The following is a 19,247-nucleotide window of genomic DNA, read 5'->3' as shown; positions in this document are numbered from 1 at the left end:
CAATTTCCGTGACTGACGACGGAGCCTCGGAGGCCGCAGCCAGCGGCCCGGGCGCCCGGCCCCGGCGGCCCCGCGGACTGCCAGTCCCGGGGCGTGACTCCGAGAGTCGAGGAGGCCCGGCCCGGGCCGGGCCGCCCGGCCGGCGGCGATTGCCACCGCAGTCACTGAGCCCCGGAGCCAGTGGCATGAGTTGATCCGATAGTCCGAGGCATCCCGGGCCGGCCCCGGCGGACCGGCAGTGGCCCGGGACCTTTAGCCTACGGGCAGTTTACAAGTCTGACGGCTCCGAGTACTTCACTGACTCTGAACGGCCTTTACCGTACTCAAAGTTAAGTCAAAAACTTGAAAATCAGTACGAGGACAATCACTGAGAGTCGAGCCTCCGGGAGGCGGGCGGGGGGCCCGGCGACCCTGACACTGGCTGAGTCGCACTGGCCAAACGGCGAGAAGAGAACTGAAGACACCGCGGCCGCGGGCGGCGAGACTCAACCAAACCTCAGTACTGACTGCCCTGCCGACTGCTGTCCCGGCCCAAACTTCAAAACAGTGCCCGGCAGGAAACCTTCAAGGCCGGCGGCGGCGGCGCGGGGCTGTGCCGCGGCCCCCGCCGAGTCCGATCGGAGCCCGCGCCGCCGGGGCCGCCGCCCCGCGGGCCGGCGTGTCACCACTGCCAGTGGAAGCCAGTCGTGACTGATCATCGGATGACCGCTACCGCGGTAAGTTAGTCCCCAACTTACTAGTGACTAATTTCTGAAGTTCAGTCCCCCACCGGCGTGCTGGCTCCCCGGGGCCTTCAAAGGCTCCACCACTTCGGAAAGCTAGGGCTCCCCAACTTGAGCGCTTTTGATAGATGATGACAGTCACATTCCGACCTTGAGGGCTCTGTCAGAGAGCTATTCCCCAACTTCCGGATATCTTCCGGGCCTCCCGGAGTCTGGTCTCGAGAGCAGGGGACAAAAGGGCAGAATGAATTGATACGAAAATACTCCTTTTCAGAAAGAAACCTGAGGAATATTGGGGAGAGATTCGAACATGTGACCGGAGGAATCTAGAATCATCTTTCCTTACGGGTAACGTGCAGGCACCGTGGCAATCCCATGAGGTCCAAAAGAGGGAATGGGTGTAGTAAACATGGGGAAGAGGAGAAAATTGCACGGATGCCACCAAGGCATAACTATAACTCCGTATAAAAAGCTGCCTTTATCGACCGGGGAAACCAATCCCTCGCTCTCCCCACGCCAACGCTTCAATCCTGTTGAGACATTGCCTGCTGCATTAACAGAAGCTTCTCACTCTGTGCTTTCTTTGCTTCCCAGTCATGCAAATACCAGACTTCGAAATAGGCATCCAGCCATCAATGTATGTTTCAACAGATCTTTTCCATGCAGATCACAACGAACACCTCTCCAACTCACATCTTCACCAACCTCCTTCTCAGCAAGCTCCCTGTTCCACAAACTGCTGCTACGAGTCCTGGGATTCTTCCTTTCCTACCGGCATCCAAATTAGCGCATTCGACCCAGCTCAAGAGGATAACGGGACAGCGATGACCTGGAACACAGTAAACATATTACAGCCAGCCAATCCTGATTACTGCATCCAAGCCTATCCCGCCTTCCCCGACTACAGCCTCGATGATCAGCCCCCCCAGCCTCACTTTCTCCAGCCAAGCAACCCCGAGGTGCTCGACCACGACCACGACCACGACCACGATACCGACAGCCTCTCGTCCTCAGATGCTGCAGACATGTCTGCAGCAGGATCGCCAGAGGGAGAGGACAGCTTCGACCTGGACAGCATCTTCGAGGGGAGCGACCTGGAGGAGAGGAGCGTACAGGTCCATGCCAGGAAGGGCAAGTCCATGTCGCGGAGCCCTGTGGTGATCACGTTCGAGCTCCTTGCCGAGCACTTCCATGAGAGCCTCGAGACCGCGGCGTCCAAGATCGGGATCGGCAAGTCGACGATGAAGCACGTGTGCCGGCGGCTGGGGATCGAGAAGTGGCCCTACACGCACAAGGGCCATCGCAAGAACCGCCCGAGGAAGCTCGCGCACCATCAGATCTCAGCGTCGTCGATTGTGTTCACGGACTCGCACGAGTTCTTCGGCGCGGCGGCACTGCCGAGGGTGGCACCGGGGCTGCTTGGAGCGAGCCAGCCGAGCGCACCTGCGCTGTACATGTCGGCGGGGCTTGGAGAGGCAGCGCTGGCCCATGCAGGGGGGATGGGGATGGCGGCTGCAGCCGGGGGGCAGGGGGCGATGGAGGGAGGGATAGGAGGCATGCACGAGAGAGGATGCCAAGGGGAGTCATCAGGGAGCATGATATCGGAGACCGACCTGAACTTTCTTTGGGACTGTGTAGGACGGACGTAGATGATTATTCTTTCAGCAATTTGTTTCTTTTTCATTTTCATGTAAATGGTTTACTACAACGCGCATCACTATTCAATGTTTCAAGCAAGCTGTCTCTTTCCTGCGTTAGATTTTTTGAAATCCTCTTTTTGTTTTGTTTTGGCTCATTGTTGTATAATTGAAAGCCACATAGAACTGTTCAAATCGGTCTCGCTATTTCCACGACATTGCAATACCGTTTAGCTTGTGCAAATAGAGCTCAGTAGGCTGTTCGTAGGTGAAGGACTTGAAAGGAATCTCATTCCTGATTGGAGTCCGGGGCAGACCCGCCCTGATTTTGTAAGCCCACCTCGGGGAAAACGATCGAGGCACCAAGGAGAATACCTCAAACTGTAACGAGCAGTCAAGGCAGAAGTTTTGGTGTCGGGTTTCCTCATTTAACGTTCCTCAAATGTGAAAGGCTACAAGAACATGGCTGTCAAATCAAAGAGAGGGTGGGGGTCTGTTTTTTGTACCACATATCCTCGAATGTACCCCCTGAGCACGAAATCTCAAAAGCCTGACTCTCGTTTGCTAGAATTTCGAAGCCCCTCGTGACTGAGACGAAGAGGAAGAAATACGCAACGTTCCAAGACCGAGGCCGCATTTGCAAAACTTGAAACTTGGGGAATAGAGAAGGGGTCACGAGACCCATCTCCCCAACTTCTAAATTAGGCTACAGAGAACTCCCCAACTTGATCCCGTGCCATATACACATCTCCTCATGTTTGACCTCAACCTGGATGTAAAAATGATTTTCAAGTTCTGAACGATACGACAGAAAACCGAAACAATCAACAAGAAGATGCCCTGATACTCCAGCGTCCATCCATGCAACAGACCCCTGAGCTCCCCTGCACCACCGTCGACATAGTACCAGCCTATCAACACTGCACCGCATCCTCCGCATCCTTCCAGGCCTATCCCGCCTTCCCCGACTACAGCCTCGATGATCAGCCCCCCCCGCCTCACTTTCTCCAGCCAAGCAACCCCGAGGTGCTCGACCACGACCACGACCACGACCACGATACCGACAGCCTCTCGTCCTCAGATGCTGCAGACATGTCTGCAGCAGGATCGCCGGAGGGAGAGGACAGCTTCGACCTGGACAGCATCTTCGAGGGGAGCGACCTGGAGGAGAGGAGCGTACAGGTCCATGCCAGGAAGGGCAAGTCCATGTCGCGGAGCCCTGTGGTGATCACGTTCGAGCTCCTTGCCGAGCACTTCCATGAGAGCCTCGAGACCGCGGCGTCCAAGATCGGGATCGGCAAGTCGACGATGAAGCACGTGTGCCGGCGGCTGGGGATCGAGAAGTGGCCCTACACGCACAAGGGCCATCGCAAGAACCGCCCGAGGAAGCTCGCGCACCATCAGATCTCAGCGTCGTCGATTGTGTTCACGGACTCGCACGAGTTCTTCGGCGCGGCGGCACTGCCGAGGGTGGCAGCACCGGAGGCGCCGGGGCTGCTTGGAGCGAGCCAGCCTGAGAGCGCACCCGCGCTGTACATGTCGGCGGGGCTTGGGGAGGCAGCGCTGGCTCCAGCAGGGGTGATGGGGATGGCGGCTGCAGCCGGGGAACAGGGGGCGATGGAGGAGGGGATAGGAGGCATGCACGAGAGAGGATGCCAAGGGGAGTCCTCAGGGAGAATTTTCTTTGATTGGGATGGAACTGTGTAGGAAGGTTTGTGTTTAACGTCTGAAAATCGGACATCAAATTCTGTTGCAATTAACCTATTGTTTTGATTAATCAAGATAGGGGAGGAGTACCAAGACAGTTGCAGTTCACACGAGAGGCTAAACTCTCTCATTCATAATGTGTCTAGAACCATCCACTCGCTTGGATAGCACAATTGTTAGGAAGAAAAAACTGGGAATGAGTATGCACTGTTCTCACTGTCGATGTATGCGTTTCTGCGATTTTTGAGTATCAGATGTGATGCAAGAGTTTTGGTATTGTATATAAATTTGAGAGTTGATTGCGTACGACATGTCGCTGAACTTAAGGAAACTAGATGTTTTGTGAAAAGAGGCTATTTCAATTCTCAACCTAGGGGAATGCGTTGCTGACCTCCCAGTCACATTCTTCTCCCCAACTCTTCTGAAAGGCTCAATTTTGTTGCATCTGGAGAACGTGGCTCCTCGTGACTTTTCTTTCTAGAGAAATCCAGTTTCCCCAGGGGTAAAGGTTCCCCAAGTTTACTACAAATAACGGTGCGATTCCATCAACCTTGTTTCTTGCACGGTAACGTGATGGACAACTGATAAAATGCAACGTTATATGACCGCGGCCGTTCCTCTAGTCAAAGGGTGGGTCAGTTTCATATCGAATCACCCGGTACTGTTGGCCTTACAGGAAAACTTGGGGAATATGGAGGGGGGATCACGAGACCCACTCCCCCTGTTTAAAACAGACTCCTTCCCTTCCTGATCCCCACTTTCTGCAGGCAACACGCCGCTCCACGCTAATTTTCGCTGCTGGTCGACCCTCTGATTGTCTACTCCCAGAGCTATCTATCTACACTTCTGCTTTCCGAGCACTCCAAATGCAGATCACTGAGTACGAGACTGCCATCCAGCCATCAATGTATATTGCTCCAGACTTCTCCATGGAGCTCCAACAGTACAACACATGCTATTCCTTCTACGAACAGACTCCTGCTCAGCCCTCCTGCTGTTCTTCTAACTACTGCTGTGATCCTTGGGAATCTTCCTTTCCTACCGGCATCCAAATCAGCGCATTCGACCCAACTCAGGAGGCCTTTGCGAATCCCGTCGATCAGCCTGCCAATGATCCAGATGCCTGGATGCTCATGGGTCCATCCATGCAACAGACCCCTGAGCTCCCCTGCACCACCGTCGACATAGTACCAGCCTATCAACACTGCACCGCATCCTCCGCATCCTTCCAGGCCTATCCCGCCTTCCCCGACTACAGCCTCGATGATCAGCCCCCCCAGCCTCACTTTCTCCAGCCAAGCAACCCCGAGGTGCTCGACCACGACCACGACCACGACCACGATACCGACAGCCTCTCGTCCTCAGATGCTGCAGACATGTCTGCAGCAGGATCGCCGGAGGGAGAGGACAGCTTCGACCTGGACAGCATCTTCGAGGGGAGCGACCTGGAGGAGAGGAGCGTACAGGTCCATGCCAGGAAGGGCAAGTCCATGTCGCGGAGCCCTGTGGTGATCACGTTCGAGCTCCTTGCCGAGCACTTCCATGAGAGCCTCGAGACCGCGGCGTCCAAGATCGGGATCGGCAAGTCGACGATGAAGCACGTGTGCCGGCGGCTGGGGATCGAGAAGTGGCCCTACACGCACAAGGGCCATCGCAAGAACCGCCCGAGGAAGCTCGCGCACCATCAGATCTCAGCGTCGTCGATTGTGTTCACGGACTCGCACGAGTTCTTCGACGCGGCGGCACTGCCGAGGGTGGCAGCTCCGGAGGCGCCGGGGCTGCTTGGAGCGAGCCAGCCGAGCGCACCTGCGCTGTACATGTCGGCGGGGCTTGGGGAGGCGGGGGCGATGGAGGAGGGGATAGGAGGCATGTACAATAGGGGATGCCAAGGGGAGTCATCAGGGAGCATGATATCGGAGACCGACCTGAACTTTCTATGGGACTGTGTAGGACGGACTGGGATGGATGCTTGTAGAGTTTAGATTTCAGACTCAACGAGGTCTTGGAGGCAAGAGATTTATTTTTTTGATGTTCATATTCGTTCATTAAAGTGTCAGATGCATTTATTTTTCGATTGCGAGTTGCGATGAGTGCACCGGGCAGAGAATGGACTCTTCGAACTTCAGTGAGACCTGAAAATATTGAACTTTCAATCAATGAGTGAAACCAGGTCTTTGACGACTTTGAACCAGGTCTTTGACGACCAGGTCTTTGACGACTGTCGTCAAAGCAAACAAAACTGCGAAGCTGAGTCGGGGAGAGAGACTCGAGGAATCCGCAGCTGGAATAAGAGAGAGACAGACGACCATCATGAAAGATTGAAGGGTCCCTGTATTGAAAGAATAACAACATATGGCATAGTTAACATCTTTGTATGATGCCGCTGGCAGCAGCATCTGACTGAGGAGGATTGACGGAGGCTCGAGCATGGGCTCGGTGGTTCAAAGGAAACCTGATGAAGCATTCTGAAGAGTGTTACCTGGCAGCAGCCCCCAGCTTTGGACGGCACCAGCTCTTGTTAGTTGTTGTCGCATACTTCTTGAAGATTCTGATGAGTGGCCTTACATCGCAGTGTGTTGGTGTGCTCATCTTGGCGTCAATCTCCCCGGGGAGCATATTTACATAGCCCAATACACCGAGGCGGGTTGTTTGAAGATTTTTAGTCAACATAGTGAGGCGCATGGCACGGAAGGTTCGATTGGCTCTACTGTGCGCGTGCGCCATGGCAGATGAGATGCTGGAGGGTAGGAGGGGGGATGGTGCAGCACGTAGATCGCAAGTAGGCCGAGGAGAGAGGAGGAGCGATGGTCCGTAGGAGAAGGTCTCGTCATCTGATCCTCGATCCTCGAGACCACAACCCTGATCTTGTTTCGATTTCTGCATGGATTGATTCGTTCAGCAGGTCTGGTGACTCTCCTTGTACGAAGCCGGTGGGAACTGCACAAGACATCTGAATCTGCTCACGTTTCTCTTCCTCTCCCAATGCGATCGCCGAGGACTTTGCGGCCGGCATTCAACGTCGCCTCGCTCAGCATCACTCTGTTGCTTTTCTTTTCAAACTCGCCTGGTTGTCATGGATTGCCGGCCATAGCATCTACAACATGCCCCGCCTATGATCTATGTACACCACTGTCTCGATGTCCAGCGAAGATCTCGCCGTCATGCCTCTCACTCAAAGGAGGATCCGGTTCCAATCCCCCCGACAGCGGCACGGGCTCCCCAGCCAATGCTCTGCAGAATCTCTTCTCGGCGCTTGGAGCGACGCCGACCAGTCAGGAGGCACCGAAACCCTCATGCTTGGACAACAACCCCAACTTCGGCCTTGGTATGGGAAGATCCTTCAAGGCGCTCGCCATTTTCAATGAGGTCAAATCCGACTACGAGAACTCCCTGCTGAATGTGAGCGATCCGATCCGTCGCGCCAAGGTCCTGAAGGAGGTGCATGCCAGGGGCGCGCAAAAGGCGCTGCAACTTGCTAGAGAGAATGGAGGGATCTACAACAAAGCTGCTCAGTTCGTAGCATCCCTCCAAGGCGGAGCAGGAAAGCGAGGGATCCCAGAAGAATATGTGAGGACGCTGAGTGTCTTGACCGATCAAGCGCCGCCGAAAACGTTCGAAGAGATCGACTCCGTGATCAAGGAAGAGTTTGGAAAGTCTGCGGAGGAGCTGTTCCTCTCCTTTGACAAGAAACCCATAGCAGCTGCTTCCCTGGCTCAAGTACATCGCGCTCTCCTTCATAACGGCACGGAGGTAGCCGTGAAGGTGATCTATCCTTCGCTCAGGAAGGAGATGGCCTCTGATTTCTCAGTACTGCGGACGATGGGGGTGCAAGTGAAACCAGGAGGGCTGGACCTGAGCGTCTTGATCAACGATTTCGAGAAAGCGCTGAGGGGAGAGCTCGACTTCGAATCGGAGGCGACCAACTCCGAGAAGACGGCCCACGTCCTTGCGCACATGCCGCAGGCGAAGGTGCCACGAGTGCTTTGGGAGTTCACGAGCAAGAGCGTCCTGACCATGGAGTTTGAAAGAGACCTTCTGCGCCTGAACGACGAGGAAGGGATCCTGGCGGCCGGGCTGAGGCTGGAGGATGTTGGAGAACTTGTTGCAGATACTTTCTCGGAGATGATCTTGTGCCATGGACACGTTCATGGCGACCCGCATGCTGGGAACATCTACGTGCGAGCTAAGGGCTCGCCTCCCCGACCCGAGCTCGTGCTGTTGGACCATGGCCTCTATCACTCCATCGATGATGTCTCTCGCGAGAAACTCTGCAGGTTCTGACAACTTTCGTCCTTACAACCGCTCAAGCTGAACCCACAGGCTGTTCCTTGCTTGCATCCACCGCCGGACAACGCAGGTGATCGAAGGTTGTGAGGTAGATTGCCAAGTCACTGGTATTCATCAGATCCAGAAGATATCCGAGGAGATCGCCGGTCCCCTGCACCGGTAGGTTTCTCTGCCTCGCGCTCAAACATGACCTGGCGCTGCAAAGATTTCTACCTCTCCTCCTGTCGCCGACCTTTGCGATTGCTACCTCCATGAACGCTTCCGACCTTATCGCGGCCTCTAAGCATGAGCTGCCAGAGAGTATCTCAGTGCAGGATGTGGTGAGAAAGCACATGATCGGTCGCTGTGAGGTTTTCTGGTTGACTTGCCGCTCGGGTGACAGGGGAAGTGTATCAAGGCGATGCATTCGCATGGCAGCAACATGCTCGGAGTTCTGCACTCGTTGGGGTGAGGAGGAGGGGAAGATGGCGAGAGGCCCGTCAGAGATCTCTGACAAAGTGCGCCAGATACACGAGGGGGCTGCTACATGCAGTCAAGTACCCTGAAAGAGACAGGCTGTGCAGTATCGCCAAGTTCTCGGTGAGTCGACAGACCTCTGGCCGTCTACTCCAGCTGACTCTGAGCAGGTCCTCGGGCTGCTCAAGGCAGAGCAGAGAAAGAGCGCATTGAAGGCAGGCCTGATCACTCTTCCGCCCGAGGACAAACTCAGGATCCGATATGCAATCTTACAGGTCAAAAGAGCTGCTGTTAAATCGGTTTGAGTTACCAGGTCCTCTTGCAGGTTGACATATCGAAGATGATTCTCACCGTCATGGTATGGATCTTCTTGCACTGGCGGCAGGCAGGAGCGTTGGTCTTCTCCTTCTTCACCTTCCTGACCATGCTGGTGAGCTGCTTCTCCGCCTGGAGCTCCCTCCCTGCCGCTCACCCTGCTTTCAAGGCTTTCGGGTACCCACGAGGCGTGATGTCCAGCCAGAGCTCAGCTGGAGCAGGCTCGAGCTCGGGATCGGTCAGCTGGTCCAGGCGGTGGATATTGGGATTGAGAAGACCGCGGATGTGATGGAGAAGGCAATCAATAAACGGGTATGAGGATGTTTAGTAGCAGATGTCAAATGTGCAATCGTGAAATCTGGTTCGATCTCAAAGTAAACAAGGAGGTGTAGGGAGAACTTTTATTCTCGCTCAAGACACGATCATGTCACTGACGGGCAAGTGAGGAGAACTCGCATCACAACTCAAACTTCACGCCTGCATCCTTGAGCAACGTAGCCAGCTTGCCAGATTCCTTAGCCCTCACGCAGTCTGTCGCCAGTGGTCAGCTGCTCAAACGACGGTCAATGGTTTCACCGTCGTTTCCCCCGAGATGCTTCCCGTCGATGAAGATGTTGGGGACGGTTCTCTGCCCCGTGAGCTTCGCGAGCTCCTGGTAGGAGGTCAGGTCCAGTCTAGAGCTGCTCGACACTCAATCGGTACTCACAGCTTGGATCTCAGCTCCGTTAGACATCTGGTCGAGCTCGTCGGCATGATACTCGACCCCCATCTTCTCAAAGACGGACTTGGCATTCTTGCAGTAGGGACAATAGCTCTTGGAGACTGCAGTGTGTCAGTTCAAAAGGCTTTCGGTCTGCAGAGATCTATACAGATCTGAACTTTATGCTGCTTGATCGCGTCCATCATGTGATCCTCTGCCGACTTGCCTTGCACGACTGCAAGACCCTGTAATGATCATCCGTCAGATGACATTCATCATCTGGCTCAAGTCTCGCTCCTCTCAGCTGGTCAAGGTGCTACAGCTACATCTGCCATAGCAAGCAGCGCACATTCCATTCTCATAGCATCATCACACTCTTGATAGGTCATCAGAACATGTCTTCACCATGTTGGATCCATGACATCTCTCAAAGCTCTTACCACCGCAACCATCAAGATCATTGCCCATGCCGCCTTCGCCATCCTCGCCGTGCTGTCGCCACTTTTACAATTGAGAAATCTGAGGCCCTGAGGCCCGGCGGCGGCCGCTGCGGCCCGGCAGTGCCGGGCAAACACCGGGTGGTGACCGTACCGTCGGACGGAGGTTGAGGTACTCGGGACTCCGGGGAAGGGGGGGGGGGGTCAGGCGACAGGCACCGCTACCGTACCGTCAGTGAGACGGTAGTGTGTTCCACGGCTAGTCACTAGTCCGAGCCACCGTGACTCGTTGAACGGGCCGCCGAGTCGGACGGTCGTGTTTCAGTCATCTCACTGAGTTGGAGGAAATGCTATAACAGGCTGGGATGAGAGAGCACTGATTTATCCAAAGGCTGGAAGTGTGAAAGATCGAAGTGGATCTACTCGTCTGCCAGCAGAGTCTCGTTCTTGTGTTGGCTTTCGGCTTCCATCTGGTACTTGTCTGCAATCTGACAGTTGGTAACCTGCAAGCATATACAATCATAATCGCGATGAATGCATTTCGGAACATTCAGACCGTGCAATCATTCTCGATGTATACATTGTTGGAGATGACGCATCCCGTAAGATTACAGTTGTCCTGCAAGTCAGAAGTGGAACCGTAAGGAATACACGAAATGGCGCATACACTGAGCGATCAACCTGAATAGTCACGTGGCTGTGTAGGATGCAATTGACGATCTTCACATTGCTCCCTATCGAGCTAAAACAAGACTCAACAATCAAACCAGAAACTACCTGACTTGGCTCACCAATGTTTGCCGATCACTGACTTCTTGATGCTGCTCTTCTCCCCGATCGCAAACCCCTGCATCACCCACTTGAGACAGGGCAGATGACGAGATTGAACTGCTTCTCACCTCGCCAACAACACAGTCCGACCCGACTTTCTTTGCAAACGCTCTCTTCTCCTCATCGGTCTGTCAAAACAACATGAGCGCTCAGCTCCTGGAAGGCATCGACAAGAAAACCTTGTCTGGGAAAGAGGAGTTGGGCTCCCACGGGACGCTATGACCTGAAAGAGGTGTTGAGCTATGAATGAAGATAGCGAGGCAGCGACCTTGATGGCGGGGGACCTCGAAGTTCATTTCCTTGTAGGTGTGTAGGGAGTCGGCGCGACTGCGCAGGAGCATGTCAGACATCTCGCAGTCATCAAAACAAGTCCATGATGACCTGCAGTATCCTCCATCGTAGATGAGCGCATGGCAGCGGATGGGAACGAACTTCGATCGCTCCGCATCGTCGTCTACCAGGCTCTCGTCCTGGGGGCACCCAAAAGAAAATCAGGCTGGTGGCCACTGGAGGGAGAGACGAAGAGAGAATATGAAACTCACAGCCTTCTCATCTTCGTCTTCTTCCTCTTCCGAAACAAGAACCGGCTGTCCCGGCACCGACTTTGAAGAGAACTGACTCTTGATGAGGTATGGCACGAGCTCGGTCTTGATAGACCGAATCTCGGTTTCTTCTTCCAGCAGGTCAAGAATCCATCGAGAGAAGATGTAGAAGTGGGCATCCAGGATCTTGTTCGTGATGGAAACATTCGGGTAACTCCGCAACACTTTCCGCGGAAGAGTCAACTTGTCTTCAACGTCCGCGGCTGATTCCAGGCACAACAGCCTCGTCCTCTTGGCATCGAGAGCAACAAAATCGACGTTTCCACCCTCGCCCTTGGCAGGCTTCGACCCAGGTTGTTTCACCTCCTGCTTTGGAGGCCTCAAGAGCACCGTGCATGTGGCATCGTTGATCCTGTGAACGTCGGCGAGGTGATGAACGTATACGTCCGTGACAAGGTCCCCACTCACTACGACGAAATCTTTGGTGATTTTCTCTTTCAGAGCACGCAGAACGTCTGCCGTCTCACAGTTCTCGTCCACCTCTACGATGTCAACCTTGATCGACCCCTTGTACCCCTGGTCCATGAAGTTGACGAGCTCGTCCCTGGCCTTCGGTGTGGTAGCTACTATCACATCCTTGAAGCCGCTCCTCTCCAGCAGAGCGAGCTGGTACATGACCAACGGTCTGTTAGCGACAGGGAGGAGGCACTTGGGTGTAACTTCATTGAGGGGATACAGCCGCGTCCCGCCGCCATCGTCGTGATCCCCCAGCACCACAGCTTGCAGTTCCATTGCTACGTCGACCGCCCCTACCCCACCCCTCGCTGATTTCAAAAGCAACCCAGCACTCGACCACTACCCTACCATATTACTGGAGAAAAATCGTGATCCTGTACCTTGTTATTCACTGTTAAAAATACCCGTGTGTTGCATCACTACCCCTTATTATTCATGACCCTACCTATCATTGAGTAGAAATACCCCAGACCCCACCCCACAACAGTCCCTCGTGTGAAACCCAGTCATCCCGATTCAGACCTGGGCCCTCATACCGCTCACTGAGTTTGTTCTATGGCAGAGTTGCAGAGCCCGCCGGCGAGGGGAGGCCGAGGAGAAGCCGAGGGGAGGGGAGGAGATGCTGAGAGAGCAGCGCAAACATGCTGGCAGGAGGATGAGACTGTGGGGGGAGGTTGAAAGGAGATTGCAGGGAGGGAGAGGATGGTAGGGTTGGATATCGATGGATACGAATATTTTCATCAGAAAATTGGATGAAGAAAGGGAAGAAAGAATGCTGATGTGGCCTTGGGATTCAAGATATTCTTGATTATATGATCTAGTTTGGAACCTATGAATTTGATAATCAAAATTTTCATTCCTGTCTCATCAACTTGATTATTTTTTGAATTGCGCTGTTTTGAATATTTGAAGAGTATATTGCCTCGATACGCCTTTGAATTGGCAGAAAAATGTGAGCATGGTTTCGTCATTTTTGTGTCATTACAGATACCTGCCCCTTGAATCATCTTCCAATTCACCATCTGATAGTAATTCTAGGTTGAAATCAATTTTGGTTATGGACGAAAGCTATTAGATCCATTAAAAAGAACATGCACTCTGATACGGTATGAACGCGTTAATCTTACGATGCTTTTCTCTCACTCGCTTCAGGTCTATTCTGGATCTTCTCCTGTGGACTCGATTTATTGGGTAAACCCTGTGGTTACTAAGGGTTTCCGATTGTTCGGTCTCCTGCCTACCGATGTAAAATGCAAGATCTTCTCATATTTACCCTTCGGCGTCGTCAAGAAAGCTGCTCTCTGCAACAAAGAGCTCCACGATTATATATCCCCCTTGATAGACTTTGATTTTGCGTGCATGGGGTGTAATCATAGGCTGGTTTCTTTCAAGAGATTCGTTCACACCATGTGTTCAGGTGCGTTGACCATTGAGGGATGGGTTCAATCATGTGTGACTGTTGTTGTAGATTTCATTTATGATGTCGCTGTCTGTGTCAAGGTAGATGATGAGTCAGAACTCGATAAGAAGGAAGGTGGTCATGGATTTCGATTCGGAACAACCACGTTCATTCCTGTGCCAACCTATTCCTCGTCCGAGCACGAGATTCTGCAATACTCTTACATTCAGAAGCTTCTGGTGGGCAGTCATGCATGCAAGATGATAGGATAGCTTTGCTGACGGCGTGATGGGGAACAGGGGTTCGTTTCGGATGGAGAGCTATCCTTCAGTCTTTGCGACATGTGCTGTGAACAATGTGGAATGTTCTTGGGCCTGAAGGTTTGCAACCTGGGGGTCACGTCAAAGTCAGGGGATGTGGAGGCGGAGAATCTTGTTGCGTTGCAGCGTCAAGGCATCACAGACGGCAGAACACAAGGTTGGGAGGCTGTGATCTGATGTAGTTGGTGGTGTGTTGACTGTCGAGAAAGGTTCCAGGTTTGTCCTGCCCGGTGTAAATTTGAACTGGTTCGCCCTGACTATGTGAGATCGCTTTCTTTGCAGTTCGGTGATTGTAATTCTGTGGTTTTGCAGAAACGAAATGCTGAACCTGGAGCATTCAGAAGAGAACTGGGATGAAAATTTCAACCTCACTGATATCGACACGATGGTACCTTGTTGTGAGGGCCATTGAGATTTACATACTGATGATTCTATTGTTTCTTGATAGAAAACCTTTCGACCTATCAAGAAAGGAGAGGCGCTTTTGTGCAAGCAAAGACTAAATATCATCGACAAAGCGTGCAACTCGCTGATTACATCGGGCAATATCCACTGCTCCCACTGCAACAACGCCATAGCCCCTGGCAGGGTAAGTAGCTTGGCACAGCTCGAAGTCGATTGTTAGGGTAAGAATGCAATCACTGGCAGGCTGTGCTCAACGAGAAGGGGATGGAGCCAGAGGAGGAGGAAGGCGACCTTGTGTTTGTGGCCGGAATGACCGCCGGCTCATACATTGAGGAGGACGAGGCAAGAAGTCGGAAACTGGATGCTGAGGACGTGACATGGTTCCTGCAGGAGAGGAGAAGCTCGAGGTTTGCGGGTGTTGTCGTCAAAGATGTTTCCTGTGCTGGCTGCCGTCGAAGGGTTGGATGGAAGCACTTGGTGATACCAGAGGAGGAATGGGATGGAGACGAGATGCTCTCCTCGCACCGGCACCTCCATGGCGTCTTCTGCTTGCGCCGCCATCTGATCACGCGCGAAGGAGCTTCCAGCATCAGGAGTGACACATCGCTAGCTCAACGCATCCTCCCTGCTGAATTTCAAACCCCAGCGAGCCCATCGTTGTAGATTATCCCTTGGAGAGAACTGCTGTACATTATTTGGCCTTGTTTGACTTGTTTGTCCCCTTTTTCTTCTTGCCGCTCTTCGTCGTCTTTGTCTCGGGTGTGCTGGGGACGGGGAATTGAGAGAAGTGAAGCTTTACCTACGTGAAGTCAACCATCAAGACATCGCATACAAGCCTCGTTCGCACATTCTCCGGCAAATCAGCGTCATTGTAATGCCTCTCGAAGTACTTCTTGATCTGCTGCAGCATCAGTATATCTCCTGCACAGTGCGCCTTCAACATGTTCACCTTGCGCTCGAAGTCCGTTGACGGCGACCCGAGGCTCTTGCTGTAGCTGCTGAGCTGTGTACGGGTGAGAAGGAGCAGGAGGAATGTTGAGGCATCACCAGCCTTGCTGGATCCACAGCTGGAGTCGGGCTGTGCTGGATTGGAAGGAGAGGACGGGAGCTCGTCGTCTTCGTCTTCTTCTCCAGCAGCATGCGCTCTCTCACTGGGACGAGTCAGAGGAGCTTCGAGCCGAGGGAGCTACCTTGACGGACAGCAGAGCTGCTGAGCAAGGAGAAGTTCTCGAAGACACACCTGTCGGGGAGATGCATGATGTGCTCCCGCAGGTTGGGCTCAATTTCAGTCTGGCGAGACTTCCTCGAGATCGTCTCAGCCTCTTGCCCAGCCAGGCCCTTCAAGACGTCAACGTCCACCAGGTGAATGAGATCGCGCAAGAAGCTTGTCTCTATCTTGTAGCCGGCGCAAACAAGCGAGTCGAGATCGGTGATGCTCGTTGGTGTGACTATATCGGAAGGGTATCGCATGTACAAGACCTTGTCCTTCCTTCCCACACCCTCAACCTCAACCTAACGAGAAACACGTGTCAATGACAGAGCAGCGATCGTCATGTAGTTTGATGACAGTAGAAAAGCATCGAGTCAGCAGGAAATTGTTTCACCTTCACTCCCATCGGGCATTGCAACTGCATTCCTGGGAGCAAGCCCAAGCTTGAGACTGTTTCAGCCACGTCGGCAAACTCCGCAGTATCACTCTTGGGCATCCAAAGATAAGGCAACGAGCGGAGGGTATGAAGTCAAGGACAATGATAGTCAGATGATATCAACGACTGTGATCGTCAGATGATATCAAAGATTGATATCGTGTCGTCAGATGATATCAAGGACAGAGATCGTCAGGTTCTCGCTCGCTCATCGTCGCATCAGGCTCTTGTCTCTGATCGCAGCCTCCTCGTACTTTGCTCCTTTATAAAGGATCGGGCCGGCGGAACCTAGATTTTTTTGTCAACAAATTACTAATGATCTGATTTGACTTTTAAGTTTGAGTTAGAAGCAGTTCGTCTATCGAACAACAAGAGTTAAGGAGAAGCAGCACTGTGACAAGGCCAAGACGGCAGTGAGGGGCATCAAAGACTCTTGCATTGCAAGTAGTTTATTCCGTCCTTACATTATCTTCTCTTCATCGCGTTGCCAACATTCAACACACAAAATCGTTCTTTCCAAGAGGAGCGATCTGAGGCATGGAGGCGTAGTTGCTGACGAACGAGCTATAGGTTGGTGTGCCTACATGTTCACGTTAGCGTCAGATGCGGCAGGAGAAACGAGCAGACTGACCTCTGTAACTACTCGCATAGGAAGCTGCTGGCATGGGACTCTGAGAAGCCCACGTTTCAAACGTCACAGGTCGCTCAACACAAGACTTCTCACCATCATAGACATGCGATATGAATCAGCGGCAGCAGGCTGGAAGTTGTACGTCTGATACGACCTGGGAGTGCGAGGCAAATGCCGTCAGACCATCTCGAGCCATTTCTCTAGGAGCAGCCAACCTCGCGTAGGTGGGGGTCATGTTGTCGTAACTTCTGAACATAGGAACTTGAGGGGTGATGGAGGGAGGAAGGTGATTGAAGCTTCTTCCGACGACAGAGCTGACACAACTTGTGTCAACGAACATAACCTTCCTCTTGCTCCTTGAATCTCTCCTCCCCTCCACCGTCATCCCTCCTCCCTCCTTTCTCCCAATCGCTCCCCAACTCATTACTTCTCCTGTGGTGCTTCTGCAGTGGAGGAGATATTCTTCTTGGGGCCTTGGGAAACGGATCAGCAACAGGAAGCAACAGGGCAGGCTTAGGACCGAAGATCATGTCAGCTCTCCACTCCTTCATGCTCTCCTCCACGGAGTCGTGCACCGCATCGCCCCAGATGAACGACAGGCCACTGAACTGCTTCTTGAGGTTCTTGATGGTCTCGTTGTCATTCTGCGAGCTGCTGGGAGCAGGAGGAGACGAGCGAACAGACTGTGGGCGAGTGAGCACACATGGGGAGAGAAACGATGGAGCAACAGGTACAGGTGAAGCAACTCCTTCGCTGGACGATGGTGCTCCTGATAGCACGGCCCGCAAAATCGTGACGACAACCTGGTCTTGACTCTGGCCGACGGTTCGCTGGAAGATCATCGTGATAGGGGAGTTCCTGTCGCCCTTGAGCATGCTCTGCACCTCTCCGACGGGCTTCCCGATGACCTATCAAGGGGTCACAAGGGCAACCGAACTAGAAAGAGAAAAGCAAGCGTACGTCTCGGCCATCCACGTCGATGAGAACATCACCCTTCCTGATTTGACCGGAGATGGAGGCTGGACTTCCGTGCAGAATGTCTACGACGGCGATCGAGTTCTTGTTCTTAGCCAGGACAATTCCAACATCAGCCACTCCTGCTGGTGATCGCGGTTCTGCATCGACCTGCTGACTGGTAGGAGCCTCTGATGCACCTTTGTTTCCTTGGCTCTCTGCAAGCGAAGGTGATGTGGATTTCGAGTTAGTGGGCGAGTTGTAAGCTGTGACTTGCTCCTCGACTTGCTTCGAGCTCTTGACTTGCTGACCACTGTACGACACTCTATAGGTAAGCTGCGCTATGGTGCCATTGGGTCCCAGCAAGGCTTCATCTGGGGCATTGACAGAGCACAAGTTGGCTGTGATGGGCCCTTCGCCCTTGATATCGGTCAAAGGCAACTAAAAAGCTCAAGTGAGCCCAGAAGATGGGATGTTGAAGGCAATGGCGTCACCTTGTAGACACCAACAGATTCATCATTCCCTTTGCTCCAGTTGTACACTGTAAAGACGATGGATGTTTGTTCCGACTTCTGTAAAGGAGCAAGTCAGCAAAAACAGATGCTAAGTGATCAGTACTTGAGAGTCAACTCCAAAAACAAAAGGTTGATCCTCAAAAACTGCTTCATGCGCTCTGTCCTTGAATACTGAAGTACGTCCAGACACTCCATCGACTTCCATCAAGACGTATGGGCGCGGCAGTGACCGGTTGAACTGTTGCAGTGATTACAACATACACTTACATAATCCCGCTAGACACCTTAGACCGTGGAAGGTTGGATAAACCTTCAATAGACACTTGGACAGTATTCTGATGGGCTTCTGGAGCTGGGGGATAGGTTGCCTTGGGAGCTTCGATCTCCGATGACTGCTTCTTCAACTGTGACAGGTTCAGACGGCAGGTCGAAGCCCATAAATCCAATCGTACCGATGAGGGCTTGATGTTGCCAGGCTCCTCCTCCTCCTCCTTCTTGAGAGCAATCCATCACCTCAAGCACTTTCCCAGGTACCCATGACTCACCTTCGGAACAGATGGTGGAGGTGGCGGTGGCCCTGCAGCTGCAGGAGATGTTGGAGCAGCAGGTGCTGCTGCTGGGGCCTCGGGAGCTGGTTGTTCGGACGTGACTTTTGTGTCTGCCTTGGGAGCCTCAGGTGCAGTTTGAGAGTCTGCAGCCTTGTTCTGCACGGCAGCCCCTTCAGCCTTCTTTGTCTCATTGTCAGGGATGTTGAACTGCAGGCCGATCTTGAGCTTTCCCTGTGCCTTCCTGTCGCCTACAACGGGATAGGTCTTCCCCTGTTTGATATCAAACCACTGCATCGCACATGTGTCAGAGTCTTCCGAACAACCGATGGACATTCGAAAGAACCTGCTCAAGGTAGCGATGGTTGAAGGGAATCAACTTGGCCAGGTTCAGGATGACCTCTCCGTAAAAGTTCTCCGGGGAGGGCGTCTCCTTCCCCACCTCCTCGGCGCCCCATATGGTGCATTCCAGCTGGCTGTTCTCAGGGTCTCTGACTCTGAGGTTGAAGGATTGGTCCCACTGGGGGTTGTCTTCCTTGGGCGCGACCTCGGTTATCATCGGATCCTCCCCGTGCCCGCCTTGAGAGCAACCTCGTCAGACTTGTCTGTCCTCCATGATGAACTCAGCGCACCTTTGTTGATGCGAAATTTCATGAAAACACTGGGCTGAGACTGATCGCTT

General features: G+C 53.2%; 8 protein-coding genes across 8 annotated transcripts; 5 read left to right on the top strand and 3 right to left on the bottom strand.

The window, feature by feature from the left end:
• Positions 1–1,318: 1,318 nt before the first annotated feature.
• Positions 1,319–2,371, top strand: GUITHDRAFT_103685 (hypothetical protein; the record flags this gene model as incomplete). Its single annotated transcript, XM_005837374.1, has 1 exon — positions 1,319–2,371. The coding sequence occupies one exon, from the start codon at positions 1,319–1,321 to the stop codon at positions 2,369–2,371; it is 1,053 nt and encodes a 350-aa protein (XP_005837431.1).
• Positions 2,372–3,220: 849 nt separating this feature from the next.
• On the top strand, positions 3,221–4,066 carry GUITHDRAFT_103684 (hypothetical protein; the record flags this gene model as incomplete). The annotated part of the gene is made up of 1 exon (XM_005837373.1): positions 3,221–4,066. One exon carries the CDS (start codon positions 3,221–3,223, stop codon positions 4,064–4,066), a length of 846 nt encoding a protein of 281 aa, XP_005837430.1.
• Positions 4,067–4,932: 866 nt separating this feature from the next.
• On the top strand, positions 4,933–6,048 carry GUITHDRAFT_103683 (hypothetical protein; the record flags this gene model as incomplete). Its single annotated transcript, XM_005837372.1, has 1 exon — positions 4,933–6,048. The coding sequence occupies one exon, from the start codon at positions 4,933–4,935 to the stop codon at positions 6,046–6,048; it is 1,116 nt and encodes a 371-aa protein (XP_005837429.1).
• A 1,345-nt stretch (positions 6,049–7,393) lies between these two features.
• GUITHDRAFT_157281 (hypothetical protein) lies at positions 7,394–8,347 on the top strand (the record flags this gene model as incomplete). The annotated part of the gene is made up of 1 exon (XM_005837371.1): positions 7,394–8,347. The coding sequence occupies one exon, from the start codon at positions 7,394–7,396 to the stop codon at positions 8,345–8,347; it is 954 nt and encodes a 317-aa protein (XP_005837428.1).
• A 1,165-nt stretch (positions 8,348–9,512) lies between these two features.
• On the bottom strand, positions 9,513–10,297 carry GUITHDRAFT_92918 (hypothetical protein). The gene is made up of 5 exons (XM_005837370.1): positions 10,265–10,297; positions 9,994–10,069; positions 9,831–9,946; positions 9,701–9,776; positions 9,513–9,655 (listed from the first exon to the last, which is right to left on the bottom strand). Exons 1-5 carry the CDS (start codon positions 10,283–10,285, stop codon positions 9,582–9,584), a joined length of 363 nt encoding a protein of 120 aa, XP_005837427.1. The 5' UTR covers positions 10,286–10,297; the 3' UTR covers positions 9,513–9,581.
• Positions 10,298–10,628: 331 nt separating this feature from the next.
• On the bottom strand, positions 10,629–12,426 carry GUITHDRAFT_85305 (translation initiation factor 2B, gamma subunit; the record flags this gene model as incomplete). The annotated part of the gene is made up of 9 exons (XM_005837369.1): positions 10,629–10,764; positions 10,818–10,880; positions 10,943–11,003; positions 11,053–11,108; positions 11,161–11,220; positions 11,272–11,315; positions 11,361–11,419; positions 11,474–11,562; positions 11,635–12,426. 9 exons carry the CDS (start codon positions 12,424–12,426, stop codon positions 10,681–10,683), a joined length of 1,308 nt encoding a protein of 435 aa, XP_005837426.1. The 3' UTR covers positions 10,629–10,680.
• Positions 12,427–13,515: 1,089 nt separating this feature from the next.
• On the top strand, positions 13,516–15,061 carry GUITHDRAFT_151153 (hypothetical protein; the record flags this gene model as incomplete). The annotated part of the gene is made up of 8 exons (XM_005837368.1): positions 13,516–13,567; positions 13,619–13,788; positions 13,849–14,026; positions 14,079–14,130; positions 14,182–14,257; positions 14,318–14,458; positions 14,518–14,616; positions 14,665–15,061. Coding segments are annotated over exons 1-8 (988 nt in total), but the record flags the coding sequence as incomplete, so codon positions are not given.
• Positions 15,062–16,355: 1,294 nt separating this feature from the next.
• On the bottom strand, positions 16,356–17,434 carry GUITHDRAFT_151152 (hypothetical protein). The gene is made up of 7 exons (XM_005837367.1): positions 17,286–17,434; positions 17,072–17,234; positions 16,979–17,024; positions 16,767–16,865; positions 16,645–16,705; positions 16,552–16,591; positions 16,356–16,500 (listed from the first exon to the last, which is right to left on the bottom strand). The coding sequence occupies exons 1-7, from the start codon at positions 17,424–17,426 to the stop codon at positions 16,415–16,417; spliced, it is 636 nt and encodes a 211-aa protein (XP_005837424.1). The 5' UTR covers positions 17,427–17,434; the 3' UTR covers positions 16,356–16,414.
• Positions 17,435–19,247: the final 1,813 nt, after the last annotated feature.

Source organism: Guillardia theta (assembly GCF_000315625.1).
Source record: "Guillardia theta CCMP2712 unplaced genomic scaffold GUITHscaffold_14, whole genome shotgun sequence".
Lineage (NCBI taxonomy): Eukaryota > Cryptophyceae > Pyrenomonadales > Geminigeraceae > Guillardia > Guillardia theta.
The sequence above is the reverse complement of the archived record's forward strand: the minus strand, read 5'-3'. Positions and strand labels throughout refer to the sequence as shown.

Bases quoted from the DNA above. Each gene is read 5' to 3' on its own strand.
- GUITHDRAFT_151152 (XM_005837367.1), bottom strand. From the start codon at position 17,426: ATGCTCAAGGGCGACAGGAACTCCCCTATCACGATGATCTTCCAGCGA. The intron at 16,706-16,766 runs GTTGGCTGCTCC...TCGCACTCCCAG, and splicing joins ATGACCCCCACCTACGCGAG to GTCGTATCAGACGTACAACT. The intron at 16,592-16,644 runs GTGAGAAGTCTT...TGGGCTTCTCAG, and splicing joins CATATCGCATGTCTATGATG to AGTCCCATGCCAGCAGCTTC.
- GUITHDRAFT_92918 (XM_005837370.1), bottom strand. From the start codon at position 10,285: ATGATCTTGATGGTTGCGGTG. The intron at 9,777-9,830 runs GTGAGTACCGAT...ACCTCCTACCAG, and splicing joins ACGGAGCTGAGATCCAAGCT to GAGCTCGCGAAGCTCACGGG. The intron at 9,656-9,700 runs GTGAAACCATTG...CACTGGCGACAG, and splicing joins GCATCTCGGGGGAAACGACG to ACTGCGTGAGGGCTAAGGAA.